Here is a 12,916-nt window from a genome sequence, read left to right as displayed (position 1 = left end):
AATTAAAGTTTAAAATTTTAAGCTGCAATTAAAATAAAGTGTTTAAACAATTTCCTAAAAATATACAGATTCAGTACTTTTGAAATTCTATTGTTCACAACCTGTTGTGCATTCTATCCCATCTAAATTAAAATGCCCTGATAAATTAAATTCTGCAAATGTGACTAAAATCCAATTAGGCTTTCAGTTGCACTTATTTAAACAAACATGGTCTGTTGTTATAACAACATAAATGAAAACAAATATAGTTTTTATTCCCTCCCAAAAAAACCAATTCCAAATACTCAACTCGCACCAAACACTTGAGAAAAATATGGGGAGATGTGGAAAGTGCGATATGTAGGCATGCGGAGAAATGGTTGCATGCTACTTCTTGACTGAAGAAGAGGTCAGAGAGGAGAAAGATTAGAAAACTTTATTCCAAGTCGGTGTGCAGACTAAAAAAACTCATCCAGTAATGAGAAATGAACTGGTGAAATTTCTTCAATAGACTCTTTTAGTGAGCCGCAAGAGATTCTGCAGATGCTGAAAATCTTAACACACACACACACACACACAAAAAATGGTGGAGGAACTCAGCTGGTCAGGTAGCACTCATGAAGGGAAATGAACAGTTGATGTTTTTGGCTGAGACTGTTCATCATGATTTATTGAGTGTGCCAATGAGAAAACAAGTCTCAGGGTTGTCTATAGTGACATATATGTACTTTGATAATAAACTTACCTTGAACTTTTTTTGAACTTTGAAATGTCAATAGTTCATTTCCCTGCATGGATGCAGCCTGACCTGCTGAGATCCTCCAGCATTTTTTTTTGTGTTGCCCATGTATTTTACCACTGTTTTCCTGGAAGTCTCCACACACCCCACCGCCACTGCTTTCCATGCCACGAAAAGGGCAGGCAACAGTCAGGTACTATACTCCAATCAAGGGTGTATTTTAAACCAAAATACAATTCCTACCATAGGTCAACAGGAAACTCATTACTCACCCTCATATATCATAGCAATGGTCTATGTGGCATCCTTGCGATTTCCAATGTTAAATATAGGCAGTGGGAAATGGAAGATGGAATGGAGACACATAGACAAGGGAAGTTTTGTAACCACCTGAATTATATATTTAAAATAACTGCATTCAGCTATTAAATCTGTTATTCACACTTCAGCCTTGCTTCTTCTGAACCCCTGACCTGCCATCCTTGTAATACTTGTTAAATACATGCACATACCTAACCAATTCCCATTTTTAGAGTAGTGAGTTTGTACCTTGTGAGCTTTGTACAGAGTCACTGGAGGTCAGATTCCCACTGCTGCCCTCTGCAAAGGATTGTGCTTCTTCTTTCAGACTGCTTTCTTGACTAGGCACATTGCTCCCCTCCGTCACTCTTGAGACCTGCTGTAAAGTTTCACTCACTAGTTGGCGGGTCTGCTCACTTACCATTGTGGCCTGGAAAGCCACAGGCTTTGGCTTAATTAGAACCTGCAAGGTATACAGAGAAACAGTTTTTGTTACTACAGACGCAGCAGCATTTGGGAACTTAGCACTGATGTAGGAAGTTACTGGTTTTCATGGTAATGCAGCCGTTAGTGTAACACTATTAAAGTACCAGCAATCCAGGTTCAATTCCACTGGTGTCTGTAAGGAGTTTGTACATCTTCCCGTGACTGTGCTGGTTTCCTCCCACATTTCAGAAATGTACAGGTTAGTAGGTTAATTGGCCACATGGGTGCAACTGGGTGGCACGGTTCATTGGGCCAAAAGTGCATGTTTCCGTGCTGTATCTCTAAATAAAAATAAGTCACAAGATGTCAGGAGTGATCAAAGGGATGGTGCTTAACTTTATGTTGATAATCTAACAATAAAAGAAAAAGAGCCCATCTAATATACAAACCATTTACCAAAAGTACACGAAGACCATAAAGCAACGTTTTACAGTAGTCCAATTGGGGTTAAATTTGCTTGCATGCCCTTTAGCCTGCTGGCCTCAGCATACATAGCTGAGGGAGATGCTTTCTCTCCCAATAGGTGCCTGCAACCAGCCTTTTGTCCACACATAGTTACATGGTCAACCTGAGAAGAACTGCCCACTCATTTTTTGACAAATAAGTGATGTAAAATAATTATTGCCTGAAACAGAGCACAAGAATATATATCTAAAATCTAAATGAAAATATTGAATATTTCTGAAGGCACTTTTCATCAGCAGGTAATTTTTGTGATTTGCTTCTGTAGCCTAAGAACTCACTCACCTGCGTTTTCCCTTGCTGTCCATAGAGAATCTTAGTGGGGATGATTTTTGTAGTGGGCTGCACTGACGAACCCACCCCTTTTGGCTGAGCCACAATCATTTTAGTGATGGGCCTTGTTGCTGTGATAATTGCTGGCTTTGTCCCTGCAGGTACTGCCTGAATGGTCTTCTCACCCTGCCGGAAACAAAAGGTGGAGAGCAAAGTAATAGAAAAAGAAAAGTAAATGCTTTGAAAACTGAAGTTCACAGTTAAACTTAACACCATTAGGAGTTTGAGATTTGATATATCACTAAAAGACTCCAGCAAATTTCTACAGATGTACCTCAGAAAGCTGCATCACCATCTGGTATGGAGGGGGCCACTGCACAGGATCATAAAAGGCTGCAGAGGGTTGCAAACTCAGCCAGCTCCGTCACGGGCACTAGCTTCCTCAGCATTAAGGACATCTTCAAAATGACGCCTCAAAAAGGCATCATCCATCATTAAGGACCGTCGTCACTCAAGACATGCTCTCTTATTATTACTACCAGAAGGAAGGTACAGGAGCCTGAAGACACACACTCAGCATTTTAGAATTAGCTTCTACCCCTCCACTATTAGATTTATGAATGGACAATGAACATAAGAGCATTTTGAAAGGCTGCATCACTGTCTGGTAAGCAGAGGGGGAAGGGGAGGTGCTGCTGCACAGGATCCAAAGAAGCTTCAGAAGGTTGTAAAATCAGTCAGCTCTGTAGTATCCAAGACAACTTCAAGGAGTGATGTCTCAGAAAGGCAGCGTCCATCATTAAGGACCCCCATCACCCAGAACATTCCCTCTTCTCATTGTTACTGTCAGGAAGGATTCAGCGATTCAGGTACAGCTTCTTCCCCTCTGCCATCTGATTCTAAATGGACATTGAACCCTTAAACACTACCTCACTCTTATTAGTTCTATTTTTGCATTATTTTCGATTTAACTATTTAATACGCATAAACATACTTCCTGAAATTGATTTACTTTTTTTCCTATATTATCGCACATTGTATTGTACTGCTGCAGCTAAGTTAACAAATTTTTCAACATATGTCGATAATATTAAACCTAATTCTGATTATTGTAATTTATAGTAATTTTTATGTAATGCACTGTATTATTGCCACAAAACAATAAATACTTCAGAATAGAAGAACGTCTATTTAGAACAGAGATGACAAAGAATTTCTTTGGCCAGAGGGCCATGAATCTATCACATTCATTACCACAAGGCTGTGGAGCCAAGTCATTGGGTATATTTAAAGCAGAGGCTAATAGGTTCTTGATTATTCAAAGCATCAAAGGATACGAGGAGAAGGGAGGAGAATGGGGTTGAGAGGAAAAACAAATCAACCATGATGAGATGGTGAGCAGACTCGATGGTCTGAGTAGCCCAATTCTGCTGTATCTTATGTTCTTATATGTTAGTGATTATGATTTTGAACAGACCTGTATGTATACTTATTGCATGCAAAGTGCCAGAAAAATTTGCATTTCAACTATGGCTTAGTCAGAAGGATATACTGCAATCTCTGACTAGGTCATAAACAATAAGTACAGTTCCAACATACCATGAACACTAAATCATTTTCTCCTGTACTCAGCCTTTTTGACACAAACCATCTACCAATTAAACCTGCCACAGGAGATGAGCAGCAATAGCCAGGATGGCTAAGGTTATCTTCCCTTTATTCGCCCATAAACTGCAAATAACAAAAGAACAAACACTAATGCTGATGAATTGTCAATGCACAAACCCAGCCATTATCTTCCTTAACAAAATGAACACACTTGCATTGCACCAGCTGCTCATTTCCTAATTTTGTGGAACTTTAAAAGTTTTCTGTGACCTTCCCCAGTGTGGAGCGTGAGATTATTGTGGAGAAGCAGCATGATACTAAACGTCTGAGAGTTCAGTATGTACTTACTCCTGCATTTAACAACGTTGTGACTACATTTTTTCCTGGAATACCCTGGATCGTTGTTCCCTTCCCTGCAGTCTTCTGCACAACAATAACATTTGGCTTTGATGTCATAGAAGTCATTGGGATGGTTGTTATTTTTGTTGTTGTTCCTAATGGCAACACATTAATAAGGAATGTTATTGAAGTAATTAGTCTAGCAAAAGAACATATTCAGTTGAATATTTATCACATTCTCCAAAGGAGACAGGAAATTAAACAGTTCAAAAACAAAAAAATTATAATGCAAACTACAAAGACACATAAATTAAACATTACCACACTTACACCTTAAGACATGAGAAGTACAACAAAATAGGAGTAATTTCATTTTGAAATTACAATTATCAATGTAAACAGAGTTCTAATTATTTTTTCTGGGAATATTTTAGACACGTGGATATTTTGTTGGAGTTACTATGTATATGGTAGACCAAAGTCAACTAATCACTTGCAAAAAAACAAACGTGCAGGAAGACCCCAGTAGATCAAGCAGCATTTTTTTTGGGGGGGATGTGTTAGAAGAAATTGGTGATGTTTGGGGATGAAACCCTGTGTTAATCCACCACACACACACACCCACACCCACACTGAGACACGTAAACTGATTATAGCTCTCTTACTGAAACAGCGAGATTCCACATTTGAACCGGGTTAAGATCTTACAAGAGTTACAAGGTACTGGTACTAGGGAAGGCAATTTTCACTCAAGACATGTCAGCAAATCTCCACCCATTCTTTCCGTCAGATGTTAACAACTTACTATGGAGATATGATGTGCAGAAACCAGAGGATTAAGACCCATACAAATAAAAATTAGATGCCAGCTTGATTGCACAACAAAACTTCCAACAGCATTACAAAGGACAAGTTTGGCCGAGGATCTGTAAGTGTATCTAGGGCAACCCAAAGTATGTTTGCTTCTTTTAAAAAAAACTAGCCTACACTTCCACCAATTGATTGAAGTATTAGGCTAGGGTCCAGCAGAAATAGCTCCTTAATTTTAAATACAGTGCTTAGCACTGTGGAGCTGTGGACTTGGAAAAGGCTAGGTGCTGCAGTTACATGATCAGCAATGAAGTCCTTCTGCAATCTATTAGCGCCGTCCTCAATACGTACAGAAGCAGAGGAGGGGTAAGAGAGAAATTATCATTAATTTACATTTAAATATTGTTACAGCCAAATCCTTGCAAGATGGAGGAGATAGTGAAATATTTAACTATGGTAGTGCTACGTTGTATATTTGACAATGGGACATCTTCTCTGCTAAGACAATAACTTCAAAATAGATTCCAGTGCAAGAAAGATTTCTTACTATTAGAATTCCAGACCCCAACCAAATTTCTCTGCCCTGCTGGGTCAGTCAAATCTTCAGAAATTTTCCTAGTTAATAACTGTACAGGTGAAAACTAACCAGACACAATGCTGCTGCTGATAATCTTTCCTCCAAGAGATGTAGCGAGTGATTTTGGTACTACAGTGATGATGCTCCCACTTGTAGTTTTCATGTAGGTGGCAGATCCTGGAGATGCGGCCATACGGGCACTGATGGTGGGATTCAATGTAGGTCGTGTATAAGTAGTTTGCGTACCTGTTATATAAGAGAACACATAAATATATATAATCACACGAAGAACATAGAACATTACAACAGAGTACAGGGCCTTTGGGCCCACAATAGTATGCCAACTTTTTAACCTACTCAAAGGTCAATCTAACCCTTCTCTCCCACATAGTCCTCCATTCTTCTATCATCAATGTATCTTTCTAAGAGTTTCTTAAATGCCCCTACTGTATCTGCCTCGACCACTAGCCCTGACAGCATACAGTGGTAGTTTTATGCTATCACTATGCATAAAACTATTTTTGGCATCCCCCTATAATTTCCTCCAATCACCTTATAATTATGCCCCTCATGTTAGCCATTTTCGCCCTAGGAAAAAGACTGGCTCTCGACTCATCTATGAATCATACCATCATGTATTAACCATTTCTGCCCAAGGCAAAGGCACTGGCTAGCCACTGGATCTATGTTTTTTAGACCTCTACTGCATTACCTCTCATCCTCCTTCACTTCAAAGAGAAGTCTAAGCTCGCTGAACCGTTCCTCATAATCCAAGCAGCATCCAGGTAAATCACCTCTGCACCCACTCTAAAGCTTCCACATCCTTCCTATAATGAGGTGACCAGAACTGAACACAATACTCCAAGTGTGGTCTAACTGGAGTTTTATAGAGTTTAAGCATTACCACAAGCTCCAATAAAATTTAAAAGACAAACCCAACAACATCAATCATTTTCAAATCAAAAGATCAGAATCAGGATTTGGACAGTCTGTTTAACGCTGTTTTAAACCTTCTGTAACAATTACCTGTTGGTGTAGTAACCAGTTTGGTTGTCATGATAGCACCGTTGCTGCTAACAACCATGATAGGTGAAGTGCTTGTACTAGACATTGTGACCGGTTTGGGCAGGATTTTACTGGGCTGCATCTGCTGCGTTATTATCTTCACACCTGCCAAAAGCACAAGCAACAACTCAGGTTGTGTGTCAGTGGTTTAGAAGCATAACACAATATCCTTCACTATTCAAAAGATTTAACAGCAATGTTAACAGCAACAGTTAATGTTGTATTACAACAAAGTATGGAGTACAGATACAACCAAGCTGTCTTGAAAATGATTTCTCTATATTAGACAGTAATGACTTCACCTGACAAAGATCAGCCACAAAAGGAAGAAATAGGATTGCTATTTCCCAAATTCATTATAGTTTTATTTAATTATTTAGAGAGACCACACAGTACAGGGCCTTCTGGCCCATGAGCCACACTGCACAGCAACCCATCATTTTAATCCCAGCCTAATCACAGGACAATTTACAATGACAAATTAACCTATTAATCGGTACATCTTTGGACTATGTGGGCAGAAACCAGAGCACCCAGAGGAAACCCACTTGCTCATGGGGAGGATGTACAAATTATTTACAGACAATGCTAGAACTGAACTCTGAACTCCAAGGCTCCTAAGCAGTAACAGCGTCGCTCTAACCACGATGCATTGTAGTCAAATGGAGTAACAGGATGTGAAAATTCATATGACAAATTCCTTTTCACTTATAAGAAACATTTACATTAAAAAGGGATGATTTGCAAATCCAGATTTTTCCCACTGACTGCAGTTTGGATTATTTTACCTTAGTACGGGAATTCTACCAGACTCAGTATATCTACAATTAAAACTTATCAACTTTATTTGGCTCAAATGCAGCCAAGACAAAAATGAATGTGAAGTAAAACCTCACTTTATAGGAAGCTGTAAATGGCACTGATCCAAAAATAAGCTTCAAAAACTTTCATTAAAATTCACATCATCAGCAAAATAATGTTATGCAATGAAGATACAAGTGAAAGGAGTCGGCTTTGCTGTTGGACTTGTCATGCTAATAACGAGTTAACCTTCTGCACAAAACCGGTTGTGCTTTCCTCCCTTTACACCGTATTTTCTACTTGGTAATTATGTCATAAATGGAAGATGTGATGGACTCCAGGGCAGCTGGAGGAAACATGAGCATGCAGGAATGATAGAACCAGATAGTTTTGTAGAACTAGCTGATTTGTTCCAAATCTGCCTCTATAGGGGATTCAAAAAAAAGATTCCCTTGCAATATAAAGTGTTGAGAGACTCCCCTCCATTCACTTGCCCTCTATGCAAGTGGCAGCGAGGGAAATAAGAGAACTGAAGCAAGTGGATGAGTCTGGACCAGGGACCAGAAGTTGGAGGCCTAATGTCTCTAAGCTTAGAGAGTCCAGGGCTGAGGACTGGAGGCTCAGAAGAAGCCTGTCATGAGGTGGGAGACCCATATGTGAGGGGATGGGAGGACAGGAAAAGGACTAGTTTTGTTCTTGTCTTGTTTTGTTCTGTTGTTCTTCTTGTCGCTTGTATTGAACATTGTGGGCACGCTATGTTGGCGCCAGAACCTGAAAGAGCAACACCCTCCAAGCATCATCTTGGGATCAGGGCCACGGCATGAGTGTAAAAACACGCCCTTAATGCTGAATAAATTAAGAAAAAATAAAAGGAGCTTTACTTTCAATTTTATTCCTTCTCACCCCAAGTTTTCTCTTCTCCTTCTAAAGGCATGCAAGGTAGTTTCATTTCAAATATTCATTCTTTATGGAGAACATCATGAATACCTGATGATCACACACATGCACTTTCAACGAGTATCTGGACAGTAATCAGAAAATACTTATTGATGATTCTATCTTGCATATTAATCAGAGGACAATAATACAATTGTTCTGGCCTCTAGAGGTACAGTTCATTTTGTATGAATATCACTTCCTGTACATAAACTGAATTCTGTATGATTTCCTGCGCAGGTTGGTTTGATTTGTTTTGAAGCACACAGTGGAAAGACATACATCTCCATCTACTCCTTATTTGCCTGTGAAACAGCATTATCCATGAGTCTTAGGTCTTTGTTAATAGTGGTAAACATTTGGAGGATATATTTTGAAGGAAGTATTTATGTTTAAGTTTATCCTTGCACCACGAGTTTACTCTTGTTTACACTGTGTAGTTTTGATGTGTGCGCGTGTATTATCTTAGTTAACACCAGCTGTGAGAATAATTGACAGCATTACTGTGTGTGTGTGTGTATAAAATATTAGTATATATATAACATATTTAATATATTTATATAATTAGATACCTATCAATCTCCTCCTTAAACATCCTCAATGATCAGGCCTCCACAGCTGCAACGAGTTAAACAATTTCTCGAAAATCATCTGGGAGAGAAACATTTCTTCAGCCTTTTTAATGAGATCTCTTGTGAAACTGTAGAAGATCAAGTAAAATATGTATTGAATTCATTATGGAACTAATACTACTAATATATACTAATATACAAACCCCATTTCCAGAAAAGTTAGGATGTTTTCCAAAATGCAATAAAAACAAAAATCTGTGATATGTTAATTCACGTGAACCTTTATTTAACTGACAAAAGTACAGAGAAAAGATTTTCAATAGTTTTACTGACCAACTTAATTGTATTTTATAATATACACAAATTTAGAATTTGATGGCTGCGACACACTCAACAAAAGTTGGGACAGAGTTAAAATAAGACTGAAAAGTACACAGAATATTCAAGTAACACCGGTTTGGAAGACTCCACATTAAGCAGGTTAATTGGTAGCAGGTGAGGTATCATGACTGGGTATAAAAGTAGCGTCCATCAAAGGCTCAGTCTTTGCAAGCAAGGATGGGTCACGGCTCACCCCTTCGTGCCAAAATTCGTGAGAGAATTGTTAGTCAGTTCAAAAGGAACATTTCTCAACGCAAGATTGCAGAGAATTTAGGTCTTTCAACATCTACAGTATATAATATTGTGAAAAGATTCAGAGAATTCAGAGACATCTCAGTGCGTAAAGGGCAAGGTCGGAAACCACTGTTGAATGCGCGTGATCTTCGAGCCCTCAGGCGGCACTGCCTAAGAAACCGTAATGCTACTGTGACAATTATAGCCACCTGGGCTCAGGAGTACTTCGGAAAACCATTGTCACTTAACACAGTCCGTCGCTGCATCCAGAAATGCAACTTCAAACTGTATTATGCAAGGAGGAAGCCATACTTCAACTCTATGCAGAAACGCTGGCGAGTTCTCTGGGCCCAAACTCATCTCAGATGACCAAAAGACTGTGGAACCACGTGCTGTGGTCAGATGTGTCCACATTTCAGCTAGTTTTCGGAAAAAACAGGTGTCGAGTTCTCCGTGCCAAAGATGAAAACGACCATCCTGATTGTTATCAGCGAAAGGTGCAAAGGCCAGCATCTGTGATGGTATGGGGGGTGCATCAGTGCCCACGGCATGGGTGAGTTGCATGTATGTGAAGGTACCATTGACTCTGAGGCGTATATTAGGATTTTAGAGAGATATATGTTGCAGTCAAGGCGACGTCTCTTCCCGGGACGTCCATGCTTATTTCAGTAGGACAATGCCAGACCACATTCTGCACGGGCTACAACAGCATGGCTTTGTAGACACAGAGTGCGTGTGCTTAACTGGCCTGCTGCCAGTCCAGATCTATCTCCTGTTGAAAATGTATGGCACATCATGAAGAGGAGAATCAGACAACGGAGACCACGGACTGTTGAGCAGCTGAAGTCTTATATCAAGCAAGAATGGACAAAATTTCCAATTGCAAATCTACTACAATTAGTATCCTCAGTTCCAAAACGATTAATAAGTATTATTAAAAGGAAAAGTGATATAACACAATGGTAAACATGCCTCTGTCCCAACTTTTGTTGAGTGTGTCGCAGCCATCAAATTCTAAATTTGTGTATATTTATAAAATACAATTAAGTTGGTCAGTAATACTATTGAAAATCTTTTCTTTGTACTTTTGTCAGTTAAATAAAGGTTCACGTGAATTAACATATCACAGATTTTTGTTTTTATTGCATTTTGGAAAATATCCCAACTTTTCTGGAAATGGGGTTTGTATATTAGTATATATTAGTAGTATTAGTTCCATAATGAATTCAATACATATTTCACTTGATCTTCTACAGTTTCACAAGAGATCTCATTAAAAAGGCTGAAGAAATGTTTCTCTCTCAGATGATTTTTGAGAAATTGTTTAACTCGTTGCATAGCTGTGTACATATACGCAGAGAGGGCAGTAGAGCCATTCTGCTGCTCTAAGATGACAAAACAGTGACCAACAACTCTTGGTCTACATGAGCAGGTATCAAAAAGGACTATGTACTTTAACTACCTAGGCCATGCTCTCAGGCTGTAAACCATTTACAAGCCTCAAATCCCAAGCACCTACATACAGCTTGGTCATAGTTTTGTATGATCTGAAATTGAAGGTCTAAAGGTATGCAGGATGTTAATACTGTTGGGTCATTAGGAAGTACACTCAAAATCAGAACCCTTGAGCTTAAAATACATTTAAATTATTAGCAGCGTGGAGTTGTAAATGTAGACCCATGAAACTCATAACTAGAGCACCTAAATGGCTCTCAGACTTTAAAAGCCTTTAAGCAACACATTATTGTTTGTGGGAGTTAAGGGAACCCAGGTCAGGCAGGAAGAAAATGGACAGTCAATATTCAGGTCCACTATCCATTTCACAAGATCACAAGACAAAGGAGCAGAAGTAGGACATTTGGCCCATCGAGTCTGCTCCGCCACTCCACCATGAGCTAAACTATTCTCCCATCTAGTTCCAATTTCCGGCTTTTTCCCCATATCCTTTGATACCCTGACTAATTAGATACCTAATAATCTCTTCCTTAAACACCCTTAATGATCAGGCCTCCACAGCTCCATGTGGCAACGAATTCCATAAATCCACGACCCTCTAGCTAAATAAAATTCTCCTCATCTCTGTTTTAAATGGGTACCCTTTAATTCTAAGACTGTGGCCTCTTGTCCTGGACTCACCCACCAAGGGAAACAGCCTTTCCACATCTACTCTGTCCAACCCTTTCAACATTTGAAATGTTTCTATTAAATCCCCTCTCATTCTTCTATACTCTAATACAGTCCAAGAGCCAACAAACATTCCTCATATGTTAGCCCCTGCATTCCAGGAATCATCCTCGTAAACCTTCTCTGAACTCTCTCCAACATCAGTACATCCCTTCTAAGACAGGGAGCCCAAAACTGCACACAGTATTCCAAATGAGGTCTCACCAGTGCCCCTTAGAGCCTCATCAATACCTCCTTACTCTTATACACTATTCCTCTTGAAATGAATGCCAACATAGCATTCGCTTTCCTTACTGTTGATCCAACCTGGTGGTTAACCTTTAGGGTATCCTGCACGAGGAGCCCCAAGTCCCTTTGCACTTCCGATTTTTGAATTTTCTCCCCCATCTAAATAATAATCTGCCCGATTATTTCTTCTTCCAAAAGGTACAACTGTAGATTTCTCAACATTGTATCTCATCTGCCATTTCTTTGCCCACTCTGCTAAACTGACCAAGTCTCTCTGTAACCTTTCCATTTCTTCAACACTTCCTGCTCCTCCACCTAACTTGGTGTCATCCGCAAATTTAGCCACAAAACTATTCAATCCATAATCTAACTGATCGATATGCAGTGTAAAAAGAAGCAGCCCCAACACTGACCCCTGCGGAACACCACTAGTAACTGGCAATCAACCAGAATAGGATGCCTTTATTCCCACCCTTTGCTTTCCGCCTAACAGCCAATGCTCCACCCATTCCAATACCTTTCCTGTAATTCCATGGGCTCTCATCCTATTAAGCAGCCTCTTATGCGGCACCTTATCGAAGGCCTTTTGAAAATCCAAATACACAACATCCACAGCCTCTCCCTTGTCAATCTTATTTGAAATTACCTCAAAAAATTCCAATAGGTTGGTGAGGCAGGATCTTCCCTTCATGAAACCATGCTGGCTTAGGCCTATCTTGTCATGCACCTCCAGGTATTTCATAACCTTGTCCTTGAGGATCGACTCCAATAACTTTCCAACTACCGATGTCAGACTAATAGGTCTGTAATTTTCTTTTCACTGCCTCCCTCCTTTCTTAAACAGCAGAACTACATTTGCGATCTTCCAGACCTCCGGAACCATGCCAGAGTCTATTGATTCCCGGAAGATCATTTCCCATGCCTCCACAATCTCCAAAGCAA

The 12,916-nt window shown here is 39.6% G+C and overlaps 1 protein-coding gene across 7 annotated transcripts in view; it reads right to left on the bottom strand.

Annotated features, from left to right (window-relative positions):
- emsy (EMSY transcriptional repressor, BRCA2 interacting) overlaps nt 1-12,916 on the bottom strand; it is a 107,042-nt gene that overhangs the window by 47,979 nt on the left and 46,147 nt on the right. For all 7 annotated transcript variants that reach the window (XM_059963691.1, XM_059963696.1, XM_059963692.1 and 4 more), the window contains 5 exons: nt 6,600-6,743; nt 5,643-5,819; nt 4,196-4,341; nt 2,252-2,425; nt 1,268-1,481 (listed from right to left, as the gene is read on the bottom strand). In XM_059963691.1, the coding sequence (XP_059819674.1) occupies nt 1,268-1,481; nt 2,252-2,425; nt 4,196-4,341; nt 5,643-5,819; nt 6,600-6,743 (855 nt within the window). The remainder of the gene's footprint in view (nt 1-1,267; nt 1,482-2,251; nt 2,426-4,195; nt 4,342-5,642; nt 5,820-6,599; nt 6,744-12,916) is intronic.

This window comes from Hypanus sabinus, chromosome 3 (assembly GCF_030144855.1).
Source record: "Hypanus sabinus isolate sHypSab1 chromosome 3, sHypSab1.hap1, whole genome shotgun sequence".
NCBI classification, from domain to species: Eukaryota; Metazoa; Chordata; class Chondrichthyes; order Myliobatiformes; family Dasyatidae; genus Hypanus; species Hypanus sabinus.
The sequence above is the reverse complement of the archived record's forward strand: the minus strand, read 5'-3'. Positions and strand labels throughout refer to the sequence as shown.